Below are 20,842 nucleotides of genomic sequence, written 5' to 3'. Positions count from 1 at the left end.
GGATAGCCCAGTGGTACCCAAGCTTAATAAACTTTCGATAAGAAAGCATGAGGGGAAGGCCTACCCTCAATTTCGTTCCTCGTCACCGCTCAGCTGTCCATTCTTCTCCCACCACCCTGTCTCAATGATGAGAGCTATTGCCACGTTAACGTCCTAGTAGGAACTACGAAACTCAAAACATGTATGACTTGCTAACTGGTGGAACACGGCAAGTGTACCACCAGTTAGCAAGTAGGACATTTCAGAGTTCCGACTAGCACATGAACACGGCATAACATCAGCCATCCAGGCAGGAGGCGGGCTCTGATTACATCCGAACGTTCAAGCGTAACTGACGTATATGGCTTCATCATTATCGTATTTCACCGCTCAAAATATGATATTTTTCAACATTTCTTTGGTTTCTATCATTCGTTTTATTAGGCTAATAATCTCTCGTCATAATTTGCATTCATGACACGATCGGAGATTTGAAGTTGTGGTTTGATATTCAAAACAGGCGTCTGTTTTGCGGTTAGACAAGTAGATTTACTCACCTACATTACAGTATGTCGAGTCTGTATTTGTTTTGACTCTCGAGAGATAAATATGAGTGCTCCGCCGGTGATCCGACCGCCGAGTCCCCTGTCCTCCGTGTCCAATGGCATCTCTTTCCAGATCCAGATCGGGCTGAGCCGCGAGCCCGTTCTGTTGGACTCTGTCGACTTCAGTCTCGCTCAAGTCCGGGAAATGGCATGTTACATCGTGGACCAGAAGGTAACTACAGTATATCCTATCACTTCTGTAATGCCATTCTTATCATTTAATTCGTTTAAATTAAGCACAGATATAGTTCATAGTGATTTATAAACTTTTGCACACATGTTTGCGTTCGGGTATTAGGTATTTAGTTTACTGTATGGCGTGACACAATCCATATGGGACTGATAATTAGGCTATGTCTGACCCATACAGTAAATTAGGTATGAACTAAAAAATTCAATCAATTTTTCTGTTGCACGCAATTAGCAACTCAGAAAAGTCCTTGATGTCACATTCAATAATTTATTCCAACAAGCAGGACAACAGTTCTATAAGTTACTGTATTTATTGATAATGGAAAGATGTAGGCCCGAACAAATATGGTATCATGTAGAGAAAGGAAAAGTTCAACATAAGCTAATGAAATGGAGAATCCACATATTTAAGAAAGTTGCAGTTGATCACTTATCAACAACATGGGAACTACACCATCCTTTCCCTATAATCATCAGGCCTGTAGCCTATACAGTGTCTGCATGACCATCTACAAAAAATAAAAACTGATGTTTTATTGGCACACACTGGATAGGTGGAGTGAAATGTGTTGTTTTACAGGGTCAGCCATAGTAGTACAGCGCCTCATGAGCAAATTAGGAGTAAGTGTCTTGCTCAAGGGCACATCGACAGATTTTTCACCTTGTGGGCTCGAGTATTTGAACTAGCGACTTTTTGGTTACTGGTCGAACGCTCTAACACTTAGGCTGCGCGCTGGTGGCCTATAGGCAGGTAGCGTATCAGTTAGGATAGTTGGGCCAGTTACCGAAAGGTCACTGGTTTGAATCCCCAAGCCAACTAGGTGAAAAATCTGCCTGTGCCCTTGAGCAAGGCACTAAAACCCTAATTGCGCCTGTAAGTTGCTCTGAATAGGAGTGTCTGCTAAATAACTCAAATGTATTTGCAAAATGTATGTCTTAGGTAATATTAACCCCTTTCATATCTAAACATAAACCTGTCTTCTTTACCTTTCCGTCTTTGTTATACTGAATTTTGTTCATATCTGAAAGGGGCAAGGGTTAAAAAACACGGTACCTTAAATCCAAAATGGAAAATTATATCTCAGACAGTTTTATGTAGGCTTACATATGTTGCAACTTCATAGTTTCATTTGGGGATAACATCTTGATAGTCTCACTTCATTTGTTTATTTCCGTTTCAACATGATCATGTTTCCACAGGCCCCCCAGGTTATTCTAATTGGTATTATACGTTTTGGGTGATACATACAAAGTGCCAGGGTTGCACTTCTGTCATCCCTTCTGTCATCCTATTGGTGTGTGAGGGTAAATGAGATTGTTCTTAATTAAGTAACGAACAGCTCCTATATGAACTACAGGTATACCTCAACACCTTGTAGACACATTTTATCACAGAGAGAGGATATCTTGTGTATAGCTGCTCAGAACACTTAACACTTTAAATAGTACGGAGTGAAATCTTTAATTTGTGTGTGGGTGTGTTTGTTTGCTTATATGCTGTGTAAAGTGAGACAGCTAGACTGTGAGGATGACGAGAAAATGAGTTTGATTTATACAGCAGCATATCCTGCATGGAATGAGTCAACTTGATAGAAGTTAGGATTTGTCCCTAAACCTTATGATAAAGTGGCTAGAATTAGATTAGTCATCTAATTGCAACTTTACTGAAAGCTAGTTTGGCATGATGATTGCACTTTCTAGGCTAAATTAACTCTTTGAATATGCAGTAGTTGCATCACGTTTGACAGCATCAATGTCCAATCAAAGTGTAGAGTACTACTCTGAGAGTTCTCTGGGTCTTCTTTGTGCTGATTAGAATTCCTGTTTCAGATCAAAGTCAGCGGGGGCCAGCCCATTAAGGCGTTAGTAACGGCTCCCCAATTGTGATTGGTCGACAAAAAACACTTGGGATTGGTCCTGATTTTTTTTCTTTGTACATTTAATCACTACCATTAAAAAGTATGGGGTCACTTAGAAATATCCTTGTTTTTGAAAGAAAAGCACATTTTTGGTCCATTAAAATAATATCAAATTGATCAGGAATACTGTGTAGACATGGTTAATGTTGTAAGTTACTGTTGTAGCTGGAAACGGCTGATTTTTTAAATGGAATATCTACATAGGCGTACAGAGGCCCATAATCAGCAACCATCACTCCTGTGTTCCAATGGCACATTGTGTTAGCTAATCCAATTTTATAATTTTAAAAGACTAATTGATCATTAGTAAACCCCTTTGCAATTATGTTAGCACAGCTGAAAACTTTTGTGCTACTTAAAGAAGCAATAAAACTGGGCTTCTTTAGAAGTATCTGGAGCATCAGCATTTTTGGGTTCGATTACAGGATCAAAATGGCCATACTGGTGTTTGTCAGCTGCCAGTTGAGGACTTGTGAGGCATCTGTTTCTCAAACTAGACCCTCTAATGTGCTTGTCCTCTTCCTCAGTTGTGCACCGGGGCCTCCCACTCCCAGTAAGTTGACTGTGTCTTTAAACAGCTTGGAAAACTCCAGAAAATTGTCATAGCGTTAGAAGCTTCTGATAGGCTAATTGACATAATTTGAGTCAATTGGAGGTGTACCTGTGGTATATTTCAAGGCCTACCTTCAAACCCAGTGCCTCTTTGCTTGACATCATGGGAAAATCAAAAGAAATCAGCCAAGACCTTAGAAAACACATTGTGGACCTTCACAAGTCTGGTTCATCCTTGGGAGCAATTTCCAAACGCCTGAAGGTACCACGTTCATCAAACAATAGTACGCAAGTATAAACACCATGGGACCACGCAGCCATCATACCGCTCAGGAAGGGTACGCATTCTGTCTCCTAGAGATGAACGCACTTTGGTATGAAAAGTGCAAATCAATCCCAGAACAACCGCAAAGGACCATGTGAAGATGCTGGAGGAAACAGGTACTAAAGTATCTACATCCACAATTAAACGAGTCCTATATCGACATAACCTGAAAGGCCGCTCAGCAAGGAAGAAGCCACTGCTCCAAAACCGCAATTAAAAATCCAGACTACGGTTTGCAACTGCACATAGGGACAAAAGATCGTACTTTTTGGAGAAATATCTTCTGGTCTGATGAAACAAAACTAGAACTGTTTGGCCATAATGACCATTGTTATGTTTGGAGGAAAAAGGGGGATGCTTGCAAGCCAAAGAACACCATCCCAACCATGAAGCACGGTGGTGGCAGCATCATGTTGTGGGGGTGCTTTGCTGCTGGAGGGACTGGTTTCACTTCACAAAATAGATGGCATCATGAGGGAGGGGAAATTATGTGGATATATTGAAGCAACTTCTCAAGATATCAGTCAGGAAGTTAAAGCTTGGTTACAAATGGGTCTTCCAAATGGACATCACAAAGCCCTGACCTCAATCCTATAGAAAATTTGTGGGCAGAACTGAAAAAGCATGTGCGAGCAAGGAGGCCTACAAACCTGACTCAGTTACACCAGCTCTGTCAGGAGGAATTGGCCAAAAGTCACCCAACTTATTGTGGGATGCTTGTGGAAGGCTGCCCGAAACGTTTTACCCAAGTTAAACTATTTAAAGTCAATGCTACCAAATACTATACAAATATTGAGTGTATATAAACTTCTGACCCACTGGGAATGTGATGAAAGAAAGAAATGCTGAAATAAGTCATTCTCTCTACTATTATTCTGACATTTCACATTCTTAAAATAAAGTGGTGATCCTAACTGACCTAAGACAGGGAATTTTTACTAGGATTAAATGTCAGGAATTGTTTAACTGAGTTTAAATGTATTTGGCTAAGGTGTATGTAAACTTCTTACTTCAACTGTAGATATTCCATAAAAGCCGTTCCCAGCTACAATAGTCATTTACAGTATTAACAATGTCTACACTCTATTGTACTCCTCAATGTCATTGGAAAAATCCCGGGACATATTCATATGTCTGTGCTAGCAAACAGTCCTGTAGCTTAGCATCTGCTTCATCTGACCACTTTTTTATTGACTGAGTCACTGGTGCTTCCTGCTTTAGTTTTTGCTTGTAAGCAGGGATCAGGAGGATAGAATTATGGTCAGATTTGCTAAATGGAGGGCGAGGGAGAGCTTTGTATGCGTCTCTGTGTGTGGAGTAAAGGTGGTCTCGAGGTTTTATCCCTCTGGTTGCACATTTAACATGCTGGTAGAAATGAGGTAAAACTGATTTAAGTTTCCCTGGATTAATGTCCACAGCCGCTAGGAGCACCGCCTCTGAATGAGCGTTTTCCGTTTTGCTTATGGCGGAATACAGCTCATTGAGTGTGGCTTTAGTTCCAGCATCGGTTTGGTATTGGTATTTATTTTTTTGTATTTTATTAGGATCCCCATTAGCTGTTGCAAAAGCAGCAGCTACTCTTCCTGGGGTCCACACAAAACATGAAACATAATGACATAATACAGACAAGAACAGCTCAAGGACAAACTACATACATTTTTAAAAAGGCACACGTAGCCTACATATCAATGCATTCACAAACTATCTAATAGGTCAAATAAGGGAGAGGTGTTGTGCTGTGAGGTGTTGCTTTATCTGTTTTTTAAAACCAGGTTTGCTGTTTATTTGAGCAATATGAGATGGAATGAAGTTCCATGCAATAAGGGCTATATATAATACTGTACGCTTTCTTGAATTTGTTCTGGATTTGGGGACTGTGAAAAGACCCCTGGTGGCATGTCAGGTGAGATAAGTGTGTGTGTCAGATCGGTGTGTAAGTTGACTATGCAAACAATTAGGTATTTTCAACACAATGTTTATTATAAAAAGAAGTGATGCAGTCAGTCTCTCCTCAACTCTTAGCCAAGAGAGACTGGCATGCATAGTATTTATATCAGCCCTCTGATTACAATGAAGAGCAGAACGTGCCGGTCTGTTCTAGGCCAGCTGCAGCTTAACTAGGTCATTCCTTGCAGCGCTGGACCACACGACTGGACAATAATCAAGATTAGACAACTAGATCCTGCAGAAATTGCTTTTTGGAGTGTGGTGTCAAAAGCAGAGCATCTCTTTATTACGGCCAGACCTCTCCCCATCTTTATAACCATTGAATTTATATGTTTTGACCATGACAGTTTACAATCTAAGGTAACGGCAAGTAATTTAGTCTCCTCAACTTGTTCAACAGCCACAACATTCATTACCAGATTCAGCTGAGGTCTAGAACTTAAGGAAGAATTTGTACCAAATACAAAGCTCTCAGTTTTAGAGATGTTCAGGACCACTCTTCCTGGAGTGTACTACCTGTGGTTGCCACTGGAGAGCACCCTTGGGTTTCCTCTAGTATCCAGGTGACCCTAATTGGATTTATTGGGATCACCTGCTGGATGACTATTTTGGTTCCTCTGTGGACTGGGCCAGTTGCTCAGGTCTCATGTTTTGTTCAGTGTTTTCATGTGCCCTTGCTTTGTTGTTTTGCTATGGAGACCTTAAGTCAATATTCTGGATTTACCCTTACCTCTGCCTGCTGTGTTTCTCTACGCCTGGGTCCAAGTTCGTACTAGCACTATTGTCACACTGGCCACCCATTCCAGAACAGACTGCAACTCTTTGTTAAGGGTTTCAGTGACTTCATTAGCTGTGGTTGCTAATGAGTATATGGTTGAATCATCAGCATACATGACGCACATGCTGTGTTTAATGCCAGTGGCAGCTCATTGGTTAAAAATAGAAAAGAGTTGAGGGCCCAGAGAGTTGCCCTGCGCTACACCACAATTTACATGTTTGACATTAGAGAAGCTTCCATTAAAGAAAACCCTTTGATTACTATTAGATAGATAGCTCTGAATCCACAATATGGCAGAGGTTGAAAAGCAATAACACACGGTTTTTCAACAACAGGTTATGGTCAATAATATCAAAGGCTGCACTGAAATCTAACAGTACAGCTCCCACAATCTTATTATCAATTTCTTTCAACCAATCATCAGTCATTTGTGTCAGTGCAGTACATGTTGAGTGCCCTTCTCTATAAGCATGCGAAATGTCTGTTCTTAATTTCTTTACAGAAAAACAGCATTGTATTTGATCAACACAATTTTATCCAACAGTTTGCTAAGAACTGGCAGCAAGCTTATAGGTCTACTGTTAAAACCAGTAAAGACCGCTTTACCACTCTTGGGTAGCAGACTTACTTTGGCTTCCCTCCAGGGAGGTAAATAGACAGCTATGAATGAAAATGGTAAATAGTGTGGTCTACAGCTTATCATGCAATTCTCTACCTCGGGTGAGCAAAACCTTGAGACTTCCTTAGACATCGTGCACCAGCTGTTGTTTACATATATACATAGACCTCCACCCCTTGTCTTACTAGAGGCTACTGTTCTATCCTGTCGATACAGTGTATAACCCGCCAGCTGTATGTTATTCATGTCGTTGTTGAGCCACGACTCGGTGAAACACAAGATATTACAGTATTTAATGTCATTTTGGTAGGATATGCGTGCTTGTAGTTAGTCTATTTTATTATCCAGAGATTGTACCTTGGCTAATAGGACCGATGGTAAAGAAAAATTACCCACTCGCCACCCGATCCTCACAAGGCACCCTGACCTTCGTCCTCAATGTAAGGGATTTCCTCCTCTTCTTCCGAAGAGGAGAGGCGAGAAGGATCGGAGGACCAATATGCGGCGTGGTAAGTGTCCATGGTTCTTTTAATAAGAAATACTACACATGAACACGACTGAAATCCAAAAACAATAAATGTGGAACGAACGAAACCCAAAACAGTACCGTGTAGTGAAAAACACAGACACGGAAACAAACACCCACCAACAAACATTGAAACCCAGGCTACTTAAGTATGATTCTCAATCAGAGACAACTAATGACACCTGCTTCTGATTGAGAACCATACTAGGCCGAAACATAGAAATCCCCAAATCATAGAAAAACAAACATAGACTGCCCACCCCAACTCACGCCCTGACCATACTAAATAATGGCAAAACAAAGGAAATAAAGGTCAGAACGTGACACTCAATATCTCCGTCTCTTTCTCCTGCGAATCAAATCAAATGTATTTATATAGCCCTTCGTACATCAGCTGATATCTCAAAGTGCTGTACAGAAACCCAGCCTAAAACCCAAAACAGCAAGCAATGCAGGTGTTGAAGCACGTTGGCTAGGAAAAACTCCCTAGAAAGGCCAAAACCTAGGAAGAAACCTAGAGAGGAACCAGGCTATGAGGGGTGGCCAGTCCTCTTCTGGCTGTGCCGGGTGGAGGTTATAACAGAACATGGCCAAGATGTTCAAATGTTCATAAACTACCGGGATGAGGGCCTTGTCGGGTGTCTGGAGTAAATCCCTCTCATCCGACTCGTTAAAGAAAAAATCTTCTTTCAATACGAGGTGAGTATTCACTGTGCTGATTTATAGAAGCTCTTTTTGGTCATAAGAGACAGTGGCAGAAACATTATGTACAAAATAAGTTGCAAATAATGCGGAGAAACTATAAAATGGCAGCCATTCTCCACAGCGCCATTTTCAAACAAGAATTCCACCCCTACCTTGTCACAACACATCTGATTGGCTCAAACTCATTAAGAAGGAACTAAATTGCACAAATGTATTTTTAGCAAGGCACACCTGTTAATTGAAATGCATTCCAGGTGACTACCTCATGAATATGATTGAGAGGACGCCAAGAGTGTGCAAGCTGTCGTCATGGCAAAGGGTGGCTACTTTGAAGAATCTCAAATATAAAATATATTTTGATTTGTTTAACAGTTTTTTTGGTTACTACATGATTTTATATGTGTTATTTTATAGTTTTGATGTCTTAACTACCAATCTCCCGAGGGGTCTAAGGCCCTGCGTCTTAGTGCAAGAGATATCACTACAGTCCCTGGTTCGAATCCAGGCTGTATCCCATCCGGTCGCGATTGAGTGTCCCATGGGGCGGTGCACAATTGGCCCAGGTTTGGCAGGTAAGCCGTCATTGAAAAATAAAAATGTGTGCTTAACTTGCCTAGTTAAATCAAGGTTAATTTTTTTATTTTTTATTAAAAAACAAAAATTATACAATGTAGAAAATAGTAAAAATAAAGAAACCTCTGGCAAAGATAACAGCATGGAGTCTTTTCCTGTAATGTTTGACACGGTTAAGGAACACATTTGGAATTTTGGACCATTCCTCTATGCAGATCCTTTCAAGATCCTTCACATTCGTCTTCGTTCCAAGATGGCATAGCAGTTCAGACGTCTTTTGTCCTCGTCTTGTCGTGTCCCGTATATATATATATATTTACAACTTTTTTCGCATACCTTTTTATATATATTTTTTCTTTTCCATAAACTCATCTTCAAAACACTCTCCTGCAACCCGCCTCACCAATTTATATTTATTTTTAAAAAGTATTATTTACCTCAAATCTGTAATCCTCCATAGAAGCTAACCAGAAGCTAACCAGAAGCTAGCCAGAAGCTAATCCAGAAGCTAGCCAGTAGCTAATCAGAAGCTTGTTAGCTTCTTTACTGGCTAATCTTTAGTATTCAGCGAACCACGGTTTGTGGTCATCAGCTATCTTTTAGCTCAAAAATCTATCGCCAGTTTTGTACGGCGCGGCTCGGAACGGAACATACCGGACCTATTTTTCTCTCCATGTCCCTGGATTTCAACCGCTAACTCTGGACATTCATACCTGGATCTGGCAGCTAGCTAGCTATCCTGCTATCCGTGTGACTATAGCCAGCTGAAGAGTTCCATCAATCACTCCTGGGCTACAATCACCTATCCGATTCCGGAGCAAACATAAATTATTCCTGAACGAGCTAGCCAGCTATCTGAATATGACAATTTAAAAAAAAAAAAAAAATGTAATCACATTTTTTCTTGGGCCTCTAACTATATCTATTGTTTTTTGTTGTTGTGTGATTTGGATTTATCCCCTCTACCACACGGAACCCCACTAATCCTACCGACGGAAACACACGAGGTGGCTAATAACAGACCTCCATCCTATGCTAGCTTGCTACCGATGACCCGGCTAGCTGTCTAAATCGCTGTGACCCCAACCAACCTCTCTACTCACTGGACCCTTTTGATCACTCGACTAAGCATGCCTCTCCTTAATGTCAATATGCTTTGTCCATTGCTGTTCTGGTTATTTATTGGCTTATTTCACTGTAGAGCCTCTAGTCCTGCTCACTATACCTTATCCAACCTATTAGTTCCACCACCCATACATGACATGCGATGACATCTCCTGGTTTCATTGATGTTTCTAGAGACAATATCTCTCTCTTCATCACTCAATACCTAGGTTTACCTCCACTGTATTCACATCCTACCATACCTTTGTCTGTACAATATACCTCGAAGCTATTTTATCGCCCCCAGAAACCTCCTTTTACTCTCTGTTCCAGACGTTCTAGACGACCAATTCGTATTGCTTTTAGCCGTACCCTTATCCTACTCCTCCTCTGTTCCTCTGGTGATGTAGAGGTGAATCCAGGCCCTGCAGTGCCTAGCTCAACTCCTATTTCCCAGGCGCTCTCTTTTGATGACTTCTGTAACCGTAATAGCCTTGGTTTCATGCATGTTAACATTAGAAGCCTCCTCCCTAAGTTTGTTCTATTCACTGCTTTAGCACACTCTGCCAACCCGGATGTTCGAGCTTTGTCTGAATCCTGGCTTAGGAAGACCACCAAAAATTATGAAATTTTAATCCCAAACTACAACATTTTCAGACAAGATAGAACTGTCAAAGGGGGCGGTGTTAGCCTGCAGAGTTCTGTCCTACTATCCAGGTCTGTACCCAAACAATTTGAACTTCTACTTTTAAAAATCCACCTCCTTAAAAACAAGTCTCTCCCACCGTTGTCGCCTGCTATAGACCACCCTCTGCCCCCAGCTGTGCTCTGGACACCATATGTGAACTGACTGCCCCCCATCTATCTTCAGAGCTCGTGCTGCTAGGCGACCTAAACTGGAACATGCCAGCCATCCTACAATCTAAGCTTGATGCCCTCAATCTCACACAAATTATAATTGAACCTACCAGGTACCTCCCCAAAGCCTTAAACACCCTCATAGATATCATCCTAACCAACTTGCCCTCTAAATACATCTCTGCTGTCTTCAACCAAGATCTCAGCGATCACTGCCTCATTGCCTGTATCCGTAATGGGTCAGAGGTCAAATGACCTCCACTCATCACTGTCAAACGCTCCCTGAAACACAGGCCTTTCTAATCGACCTGGCCGGGGTATCCTGGAAGGATATTGATCTCATCCCGTCAGTAGAGGATGCCTGGTTATTTTTTTTAAATGCCTTCCTAACCATCTTAAATAAGCATGCCCCATTCAAGAAATTTAGAACCAGGAACAGATATAGCCCTTGGTTCTCCCCAGACCTGACTGCCCTTAACCAACACAAAAGCATCCTATGGCATTCTGCATTAGCATCGAACAGCCCCCGTGATATGCAGCTGTTCAGGGAAGCTAGAAACCATTATATACAGGCAGTTAGAAAAGCCAAGGCTAGCTTTTTCAAGCAGAAATTTGCTTCCTGCAACACTAACTCAATATGTTCTGGGACACTGTAAAGTCCATGGAGAATAAGAACGCCTCCTCCCAGCTGCCCACTGCACTGAAGATATGAAACACTGTCACCACTGATAAATCCACCGTAATTGAGAATTTCAATAAGCATTTTTCTACGGCTGGCCATGCTTTCCACCTGGCTACTCCTACCCCGGTCAACAGCACTGCACCCCCCACAGCAACTCGCCCAAGCCTTCCCCATTTCTCCTTCTCCCAAATCCAGTCAGCTGATGTTCTGAAAGAGCTGCAAAATCTGGACCCCTACAAATCAGTCGGGCTAGACAATCTGGACCCTTTCTAAAATTATCTGCCGAAATTGTTGCCACCCCTATTACTAGCCTGTTCAACCTCTCTTTCCTGTCGTCTGAGATTCCCAAAGATTGGAAAGCAGCTGCGGTCATCCCCCTCTTCAAAGGGGGGGACACTCTTGACCCAAACTGCTACAGACCTATATCTATCCTACCATGCCTTTCTAAGGTCTTCGAAAGCCAAGTCAACAAACAGATTACCGACCATTTCGAATCTCACCATACCTTCTCTGCTATGCAATCTGGTTTCAGAGCTGGTCATGGGTGCACCTCAGCCACGCTCAAGGTCCTAAACGATATCTTAACCGCCAACGATAAGAAACATTACTGTGCAGCCATATTCATTGATCTGGCCAAGGCTTTCGACTCTGTCAATCACCACATCCTCATTGGCAGACTCGACAGCCTTGATTTCTCAAATGATTGCCTCGCCTGGTTCACCAACTACTTCTCTGATAGAGTTCAGTGTGTCAAATCGGAGGGTCTGCTGTCCGGACCTCAATTCTTGGACCGACTCTCTTCTCTGTATACATCAATGATGTCGCTCTTGCTGCTGGTGAGTCTCTGATCCACTTCTACGCAGACGACACCATTCTGTATACTTCTGGCCCTTCTTTGGACACTGTGTTAACAACCCACCAGGCAAGCTTCAATGCCATACAACTCTCCTTCCGTGGCCACCAAGTGCTCTTAAATACAAGTAAAACTAAATGCATGCTCTTCAACCGATCGCTACCTGCACCTGCCCGCCTGTCCAACATCACTACTCTGGACGGCTCTGACTTAGAATACGTGGACAACTACAAATACTTAGCTGTCTGGTTAGACTGTAAACTCTCCTTCTAGACCCATATCAAACATCCCCAATCCAAAGTTAAATCTAGAATTGGCTTCCTATTTCGCAACAAAGCATCCTTCACTCATGCTGCCAAACATACCCTTGTAAAACTGACCATCCTACCAATCCTCGACTTCGGCGATGTCATTTACAAAATAGCCTCCAATACCCTACTCAACAAATTGGATGCAGTCTATCACAGTGCAATCCGTTTTGTCACCAAAGCCCCATATACTACCCACCATTGCGACCTGTACGCTCTCGTTGGCTGGCCCTCGCTTCATACTCGTCACCAAACCCACTGGCTCCATGTCATCTACAAGACCCTACTAGGTAAAGTCCCCCCTTATCTCAGCTCGCTGGTCACCATAGCATCTCCCACCTGTAGCACACGCTCCAGCAGGTATATCTCTCTAGTCACCCCCAAAACCAATTCTTTCTTTGGCCGCCTCTCGTTCCAGTTCTCTGCTGCCAATGACTGGAACGAACTACAAAAATCTCTGAAACTGGAAACACTTATCTCCCTCACTGGCTTTAAGCACCAACTGTCAGAGCAGCTCACAGATTACTGCACCTGTACATAGCCCACCTATAATTTAGCCCAAACATCTACCTCTTTCCCTACTGTATTTCATTTATTTATTTATTTATTTTGCTCCTTTGCACACCATTATTTTTATTTCTACTTTGCACATTGTTCCACTGCAAATCTACCATTCCAGTGTTTTACTTGCTATACTCTGTGTCGTTGTATGTGCCGAACTGCTTTGCTTTATCTTGGCCAGGTCGCAATTGTAAATGAGAACTTGTTCTCAACTTGCCTACCTGGTTAAAATAAAGGTGAAATAAAAAATAAAATAAATAAAATGATTCGGTTTGCACTTATCAACTGCCCTCTTCCATTCAGCCCACAGGTTTTTGATTGGATTGAGGTCCAGCGACTGAGATGGCCATTGATTTTGTTGTCACAGAACCATTTCTGTGTGGATCTTGAGGTATGTTTCGGGTCATTGTCTTGTTGGAAAGTCCACATACGGCCAAGTCCAGCCTTCTAGCAGAGATTGTCAGCCAAAATTGCCTGATACTTGGTCAAATTCATTATGCCATCAATCTTAACCAGAGCCCCAGGACCTCTGGAATTAAAATAGCCCCAAAACGTCACTGACCCACCACCATATTTCACCATGGGTATGAGGGGCCTCTCCTTGTATGCATCTCTGTTTCGACGTCAAACATGCCGATGCTGTATCTGACCAAAACGTTCAATTTTGGTCTCATCTGATCAGAGCACCTTCTTCCAGTCATCATTTAAATGACGTTTGGCAAACTCCAAGCGCTTGCGTCTGTGTCTTGGGGTCAGAAAGGGCTTTCTTCTGGAAGGTGGCGTCTGATGGCGCTTTTTGAAACCTGGTGACCCCAAGACGCCACCAAGGCCTGCAATTCTTTCACAGTGATTCTTGGGGATTTTGTTTCTTCTCTCACGATCCTCCACCCTATCCTGGGGGGCAAAATGCATTTGCGTCCTCTACCCATGAGGTTTTCAACTGTTCCATATCTTTTGAATTTTTTAATAATTGCCCTGACAGTGCTCAGTGGTATATTCAATCGTTTGTGGATCTTCTTGTAGCCAATACCAGATTTAGCCTCAAGTAAATAATGAAACATATTCAATTTGGTTTAAATAATGCAAAAACAAAGTGTTGGAGAAGAAAGTAAAAGTGCAACATGTGCTATGTAAGAAAGCTAACGTTTCAGTTCCTTGCTCAGAACATGAGAACATATGAAAGCTGGTGGTTCCTTTTAACATGAGTCTTCAATATTCCCAGGTAAGACATTTTTAGGTTGTAGTTATTATAGAAATTATAGGACTATTTCCCTCTATACCATTTGTATTTCATTAACCTTTGACTATTGGATGTTCTTATATGCAGTGTTTTGCCAGTGTATTGCCAGTGTAACAGTATAGCTTCCGTCCCTCTCCTCGCTCCTCCCTGGGCTCGAACCAGCAACACAACGACAACAGCCACCATCCAAGCAGACATTACCCATGCAGAGCAAGGGAAACAACCACTGCAAGGCTCAGAGCGAGTGACGTTTGAAACGCTATTAGCGCGCGCTAACAAGCTAGCCATTTCACTTCGGTAACACCAGCCTCATCTCAGGAGTTGATAGGCTTGAAGTCGTAAACAGCACAATGCTTGGCACAACAAAGAGCTGCTGGCAAAATGCACGAAAGTGCTGTTTCAATGAATGTTTACGCGCCTGCTTCTGCCTACCACCGCTCAGTCAGATACTTAGATACTTGTATGCTTGTATGCTCAGTCAGATTATATGCAATGCAGGACACGCTAGATAATATCTAATATCATCAACCATGTGTAGTTAACTAGTGATTATGATTTATTGTTTTTTTTAAGATAAGTTTAATGCTAGCTAGCAACTTACTTTGGCTTACTGCACTCGCGTAACAGTCTCCTTGTGGAGTGCAACGAGAGAGAGGCAGGTCGTTATTGCGTTGGACTAGTTAACTGTAAAGTTGCAAGAATGGATCCCCCGAGCTGACAAGGTGAAAATCTGTCGTTCTGCCCCTGAACGAGACAGTTCACCCACCGTTCCTAGGCCGTCATTGAAATAAGAAAGTGTTCTTAACTGACTTGCCTAGTTAAATAAAGGTATAAAAATATATATATATACAGTGCCTTGCGAAAGTATTCGGCCCCCTTGAACTTTGCGACCTTTTGCCACATTTCAGGCCTCAAACATAAAGATATAAAACTGTATTTTTTTGTGAAGAATCAACAACAAGTGGGACACAATCATGAAGTGGAATGACATTTATTGGATATTTCAAACTTTTTTAACAAATCAAAACCTGAAAAATTGGGTGTGCAAAATTATTCAGCCCCCTTAAGTTAATACTTTGTAGCGCCACCTTTTGCTGCGATTACAGCTGTAAGTCGCTTGGGGTATGTCTCTATCAGTTTTGCACATCGAGAGACTGACATTTTTTCCCATTCCTCCTTGCAAAACAGCTCGAGCTCAGTGAGGTTGGATGTAGAGCATTTGTGAACAGCAGTTTTCAGTTCTTTCCACAGATTCTCGATTGGATTCAGGTCTGGACTTTGACTTGGCCATTCTAACACCTGGATATGTTTATTTTTGAACCATTCCATTGTAGATTTTGCTTTATGTTTTGGATCATTGTCTTGTTGGAAGACAAATCTCCGTCCCAGTCTCAGGTCTTTTGCAGACTCCATCAGGTTTTCTTCCAGAATGGTCCTGTATTTGGCTCCATCCATCTTCCCATCAATTTTAACCATCTTCCCTGTCCCTGCTGAAGAAAAGCAGGCCCAAACCATGATGCTGCCACCACCATGTTTGACAGTGGGGATGGTGTGTTCAGGGTGATGAGCTGTGTTGCTTTTATGCCAAACATAACGTTTTGCATTGTTGCCAAAAAGTTCCATTTTGGTTTCATCTGACCAGAGCACCTTCTTCCACATGTTTGGTGTGTCTCCCAGGTGGCTTGTGGCAAACTTTAAATGACACTTTTTATGGATATCTTTAAGAAATGGCTTTCTTCTTGCCACTCTTCCATAAAGGCCAGATTTGTGCAATATACGACTGATTGTTGTCCTATGGACAGAGTCTCCCACCTCAGCTGTAGATCTCTGCATTTCATCCAGAGTGATCATGGGCCTCTTGGCTGCATCTCTGATCAGTCTTCTCCTTGTATGAGCTGAAAGTTTAGAGGGACGGCCAGGTCTTGGTAGATTTGCAGTGGTCTGATACTCCTTCCATTTCAATAGTATCGCTTGCACAGTGCTCCTTGGGATGTTTAAAGCTTGGGAAATCTTTTTGTATCCAAATCCGGCTTTAAACTTCTTCACAACAGTATCTCGGACCTGCCTGGTGTGTTCCTTGTTCTTCATGATGCTCTCTGCGCTTTTAACGGACCTCTGAGACTATCACAGTGCAGGTGCATTTATACGGAGACTTGATTACACACAGGTGGATTGTATTTATCATCATTTGTCATTTAGGTCAACATTGGATCATTCAGAGATCCTCACTGAACTTCTGGAGAGAGTTTGCTGCACTGAAAGTAAAGGGGCTGAATAATTTTGCACGCCCAATTTTTCAGTTTTTGATTTGTTAAAAAAGTTTGAAATATCCAATAAATGTCGTTCCACTTCATGATTGTGTCCCACTTGTTGTTGATTCTTCACAAAAAAATACAGTTTTATATCTTTATGTTTGAAGCCTGAAATGTGGCAAAAGGTCGCAAAGTTCAAGGGGGCCGAATACTTTCGCAAGGCACTGTATATAACAAAAAAATCAGCGCCCAAAAATACTGATTTCCGATTGTTATGAAAACTTGAAATCGGCCCTAATAATCGGCCATTCCGATTAATCGGTCGACCTCTCCTTCTTATAGGCACTTTAGTATTGCCAGTGTAACAGTATAGCTTCCGTTCCTCTCCTTGCCCCTACCTGGGCTCGAACCAGGAACACATCGACAACAGCCACCCTGGAAGCAGCGTTACCCATCGCTCCACAAAAGCCTTGCAGAGCAAGGGGAACAACCACTCCAAGTCTCAGAGCGAGTGACGTTTGAAACGCTATTAGCGCACACCCTGCTAACTAGCTAGCCATTTCACATCGGTTACACCAGCCTAATCTCAGGAGTTGATAGGCTTGAAGTCATAAACAGCTCAACGCTTGAAGCACAGCGACGAGCTGCTGGCAAAATGCACGAAAGTGCTGTTTGAATGAATGCTTACGAGCCTGCTTGTATCGCTCAGTCAGACTGCTCTATCAAATCATATACTTAATTATAACATAGTAACACACAGAAATACGAGCCTTAGGTCATTAATATGGTCAAATCCGGAAACTATCATCTCGAAAAAAAGACGTTTATTCTTTCAGTGAAATACGGAACCGTTCTGTATTTTATCTAACGGGAGGCATCCATAAGTCTAAATATGCCTGTTACATTGCACAACCTTCAATGTTATGTCATAATTACGTACAGCCCAAACTGTTGCATATACACTGACTCTGCGTGCAATGAACGCAAGAGAAGTGACACAATTTCACCTGGTTAATATTGTCTGCTAACCTGGATTTATTTTAGCAGAATATGCAGGTTTAAAAATAATACTTCTGTGTATTGATTTTAAGAAAGGCATTGATGTTTATAGTTTATGGTTAGGTACAGTCGTGCAACGATTGTGCTTTTTTCGCAAATGAGCTTTTGTTAAATCATCCCCCGTTTGGCTGTCTTTGTTAGGAAGAAATATTCTTCACAGAGTTCACAACGAGCCAGGTTAGCAGGCAATATGAACTAAATATGCAGGGTTAAAAATATATACTTGTGTATTGATTTTAAGAAAGGCATTGATGTTTATGGTTAGGTACACATTGGAGCAAGACAGTCCTTTTTTGCGAATACGCACCGCATCGATTATATGAAACGCAGGATAAACTAATAATATCATCAACCATGTGTAGTTAACTAGTGATTATGATTGATTGATTGTTTTTTATTCGATAAGTTTAATGCTAGCTAGCAACTTACCTTCTTACTGCATCCGCGTAACAGGCAGTCTCCTCGTGGAGTGCAATGTAATCAGTTGATTAGAGCATTGGACTAGTTAATTGTAAGGTTGCAAGATTGAATACCCGAGCTGACAAGGTAAAAAATCTGTCATTCTTCCCCTGAACAAGGCAGTTAACCCACCATTCCTAGGCCGTCATTGAAAATAAGAATGTGTTCTTAACTGACTTGCCTAGTTAAATAAAGGATAAATAAAGGTGTGTAAAATAATAAACATTTTATTTATTTTTAAATTCGGCCAAATCGGTGTCCAAAAATACCGATTTCTGATTGTTATGAAAACTTGAAATCGGCCCTAATTAATCGGCCATTCCGATTAATTGGTCGACCTCTAATATATATGTAATTCATGGATTATGTTTTAAATTCTCATAAAAGTGTGTTAAATGTGTATATTTTCGAAACAAGCTGTTCAATAACTTACTAGTCACTACATATTTGTCGCCAAACCCACTGGCTCTAGGTCATCTATACATCTATGCTAGGTAAAGCCCCGCCTTATTTCAGATCACTGGTCACCATAGCAACACCCACATGTAGCACGCGCTCCAGCAGGTATATTTCACTGGTCATCCCCAAAGCCAACACTTCCTTTGGCCGCCTTTCCTTCCAGTTCTCTGCTGCCAATGACTGGAACGAATTGCAAAAATCACTGAAGCTGGAGACTTATATCTCCTTCTCTAACTTTAAGCATCAGCTGTCAGAGCACTGTACCTGTACACAGCCAATCTGTAAATAGCACACTCAACTACATCATCCCAGCAAATGTACACTGTTATACAAGCTGTACACTCACTACTTTACATTGTAGCAAAGTGTCATTTCTTCAGTGTTGTCACATGAAAAGATATACTCTAGAAAAAAAAGATATTTAGAAAAATGTGAGGGGTGTACTCACTTTTGTGATATACTGTAGATAATATGTTTTCACTTATTGCATCTGCATGCTTGTTGTGTTCTCCCTTTTACGATCGTTCATGAGCTGGCTGCAAGTTCTAAATAGTAGAATCTAATCTGTTCAAAACAGTGCCAGCATGTGCAGCGCAGCAGTGGTCATTCGGTTTTTGATATACAAAAGTGAAATAGGTGTATTTATGCTGTTCAATTGCACAGATCACTTCATATATCTTCTTAAAGAAACTGCCTGTAGTTTGAACATTTGGAATCATATTTCTGTCATGCTGCTTTGTTGACTCCAACCACCTCGCGGGTATTCAGCCAATCAGCAGCCGCCACTGACCAATTTATAGAGGATCTTACTGTGGCAAAGAGAGAATTAGATCATCAAAGGGCAAAGATGACATTGTTAGCCATGTCCTATGAGGAGTTCCTGGAAAGGATCTTATTATAGAACATAGAAGGATGTCTCTGTCTGATGCTGATACTGTCAAACTGTGCCTTTTCAATTATGTAGAGTGATAATTGCAGGTACGCAATTACATGCTGAACAAAGATTTACAGTAGTTATCTGTAGTTAAACAAATCGATACAATATGCAGGGAAAATGTGCGCATGATGCATAACGGATAGTCGTGTCATCATCCCCTTGACATTCAAGTCCTGATCCAAATAAGATCTTGCATCCATGAACCAGCTTAACCAGAACTATTGACATGTACAGTATCTATGAGTTTTGAACAGTCCTTTAATACATTTGCCTGATTTTGGACAATGACACGAGGACAGGCGGTTGTGTGCAGTCAACCCCTTGACATCTTTATCACTTCTTCAACCACAGTCCTGGCGCCCATCAAAATGCTGTTTTACAGATCTAACAGACTGCGAACAGGCCATCTCATTGGAATCCATTAGAGCCAAGCGTTATAAGGACAAATTAAAAGGATGACGCCTTTGTTTGAAGTTTTACCACCTTTTTGCATTACCACTCTTTACCGCTCTTTTCTTTCAAGTGTCCTTATTAATCAGTTGGAAACACTTTGGTTTGTCACAGAGTGTGCTAACCTCCTTGTTCAGTCAGTGTCAGTCCATATGTAGAGCTGTGACGTGAGCAGGGTTAGGATCACTTATGGGGCTTTTCCACTGTAGGGCCGTGCCCTGCCGGACCGTGAATATCACGCTTCCTATTTATTTTCCATTTGCTCATGGCCAGCTTGACTCCTTGAACCAAGTGAGATATTCAGTGATAGCTCCCCTGGCTGAGCCATAGGCTACACATCCATCCCACAAGTCCTTCAACCAACCGCATCCTTCCACCACCATTTCTTCTTCTTCACACCAATCCTTTCTTTATTTCGTCACCCACTATACAGTTGAATCATATTCAAGACTGGGATGCTGTCATACGTTCATAGTGTCGTGGATACAGATGACTGCTTGGAAATCGGTTAGAGAAACAGACATAATGTATGTGTTTATATATATATATGAAGGTATAGATGGTAAATGATATATCATGATAATAACCAGTTATATTTCCTTTCTTTGCCATGGCTGTGAACGGTATGTTTGGATCGTTCTGAAGGTTTATTCCATGCGGTTTTACAAATGAGAAACATTAGACAAACATGATCAAGTTATAGTTTACTGTACGTCTCCCCAAGGTATTAAAAATGAATTAGATATTAAATTCGGTGGTCTGCTCCCCAACGTTTGTCTCCTAGTTATAGAATGGTGCCCCTGTTGCTTGGCAACTGATTGTGATTGCCTGTGAAGTATCCATTTGAGTGCCATTATCCTGACAAGAGCCATGTGTGGTAGGGTCACGTACTAACACACA

The 20,842-nt window shown here is 41.7% G+C and overlaps 1 protein-coding gene across 1 annotated transcript in view; it reads left to right on the top strand.

Moving 5' to 3' along the window:
• Window positions 1–287: 287 nt before the first annotated feature.
• prkd1 (protein kinase D1) overlaps window positions 288–20,842 on the top strand; it is a 68,459-nt gene continuing 47,904 nt past the window's right edge. Inside the window, exon 1 of the mRNA XM_052486430.1 lies at window positions 288–756. Coding sequence (XP_052342390.1) covers window positions 589–756 — 168 coding nt within the window. The 5' untranslated portion in view covers window positions 288–588. The remainder of the gene's footprint in view (window positions 757–20,842) is intronic.

The sequence above is a fragment of the Oncorhynchus keta genome, chromosome 29, assembly GCF_023373465.1.
Source record: "Oncorhynchus keta strain PuntledgeMale-10-30-2019 chromosome 29, Oket_V2, whole genome shotgun sequence".
NCBI classification, from domain to species: domain Eukaryota; kingdom Metazoa; phylum Chordata; class Actinopteri; order Salmoniformes; family Salmonidae; genus Oncorhynchus; species Oncorhynchus keta.
This window is presented reverse-complemented; position numbering and strand designations above follow the sequence as displayed.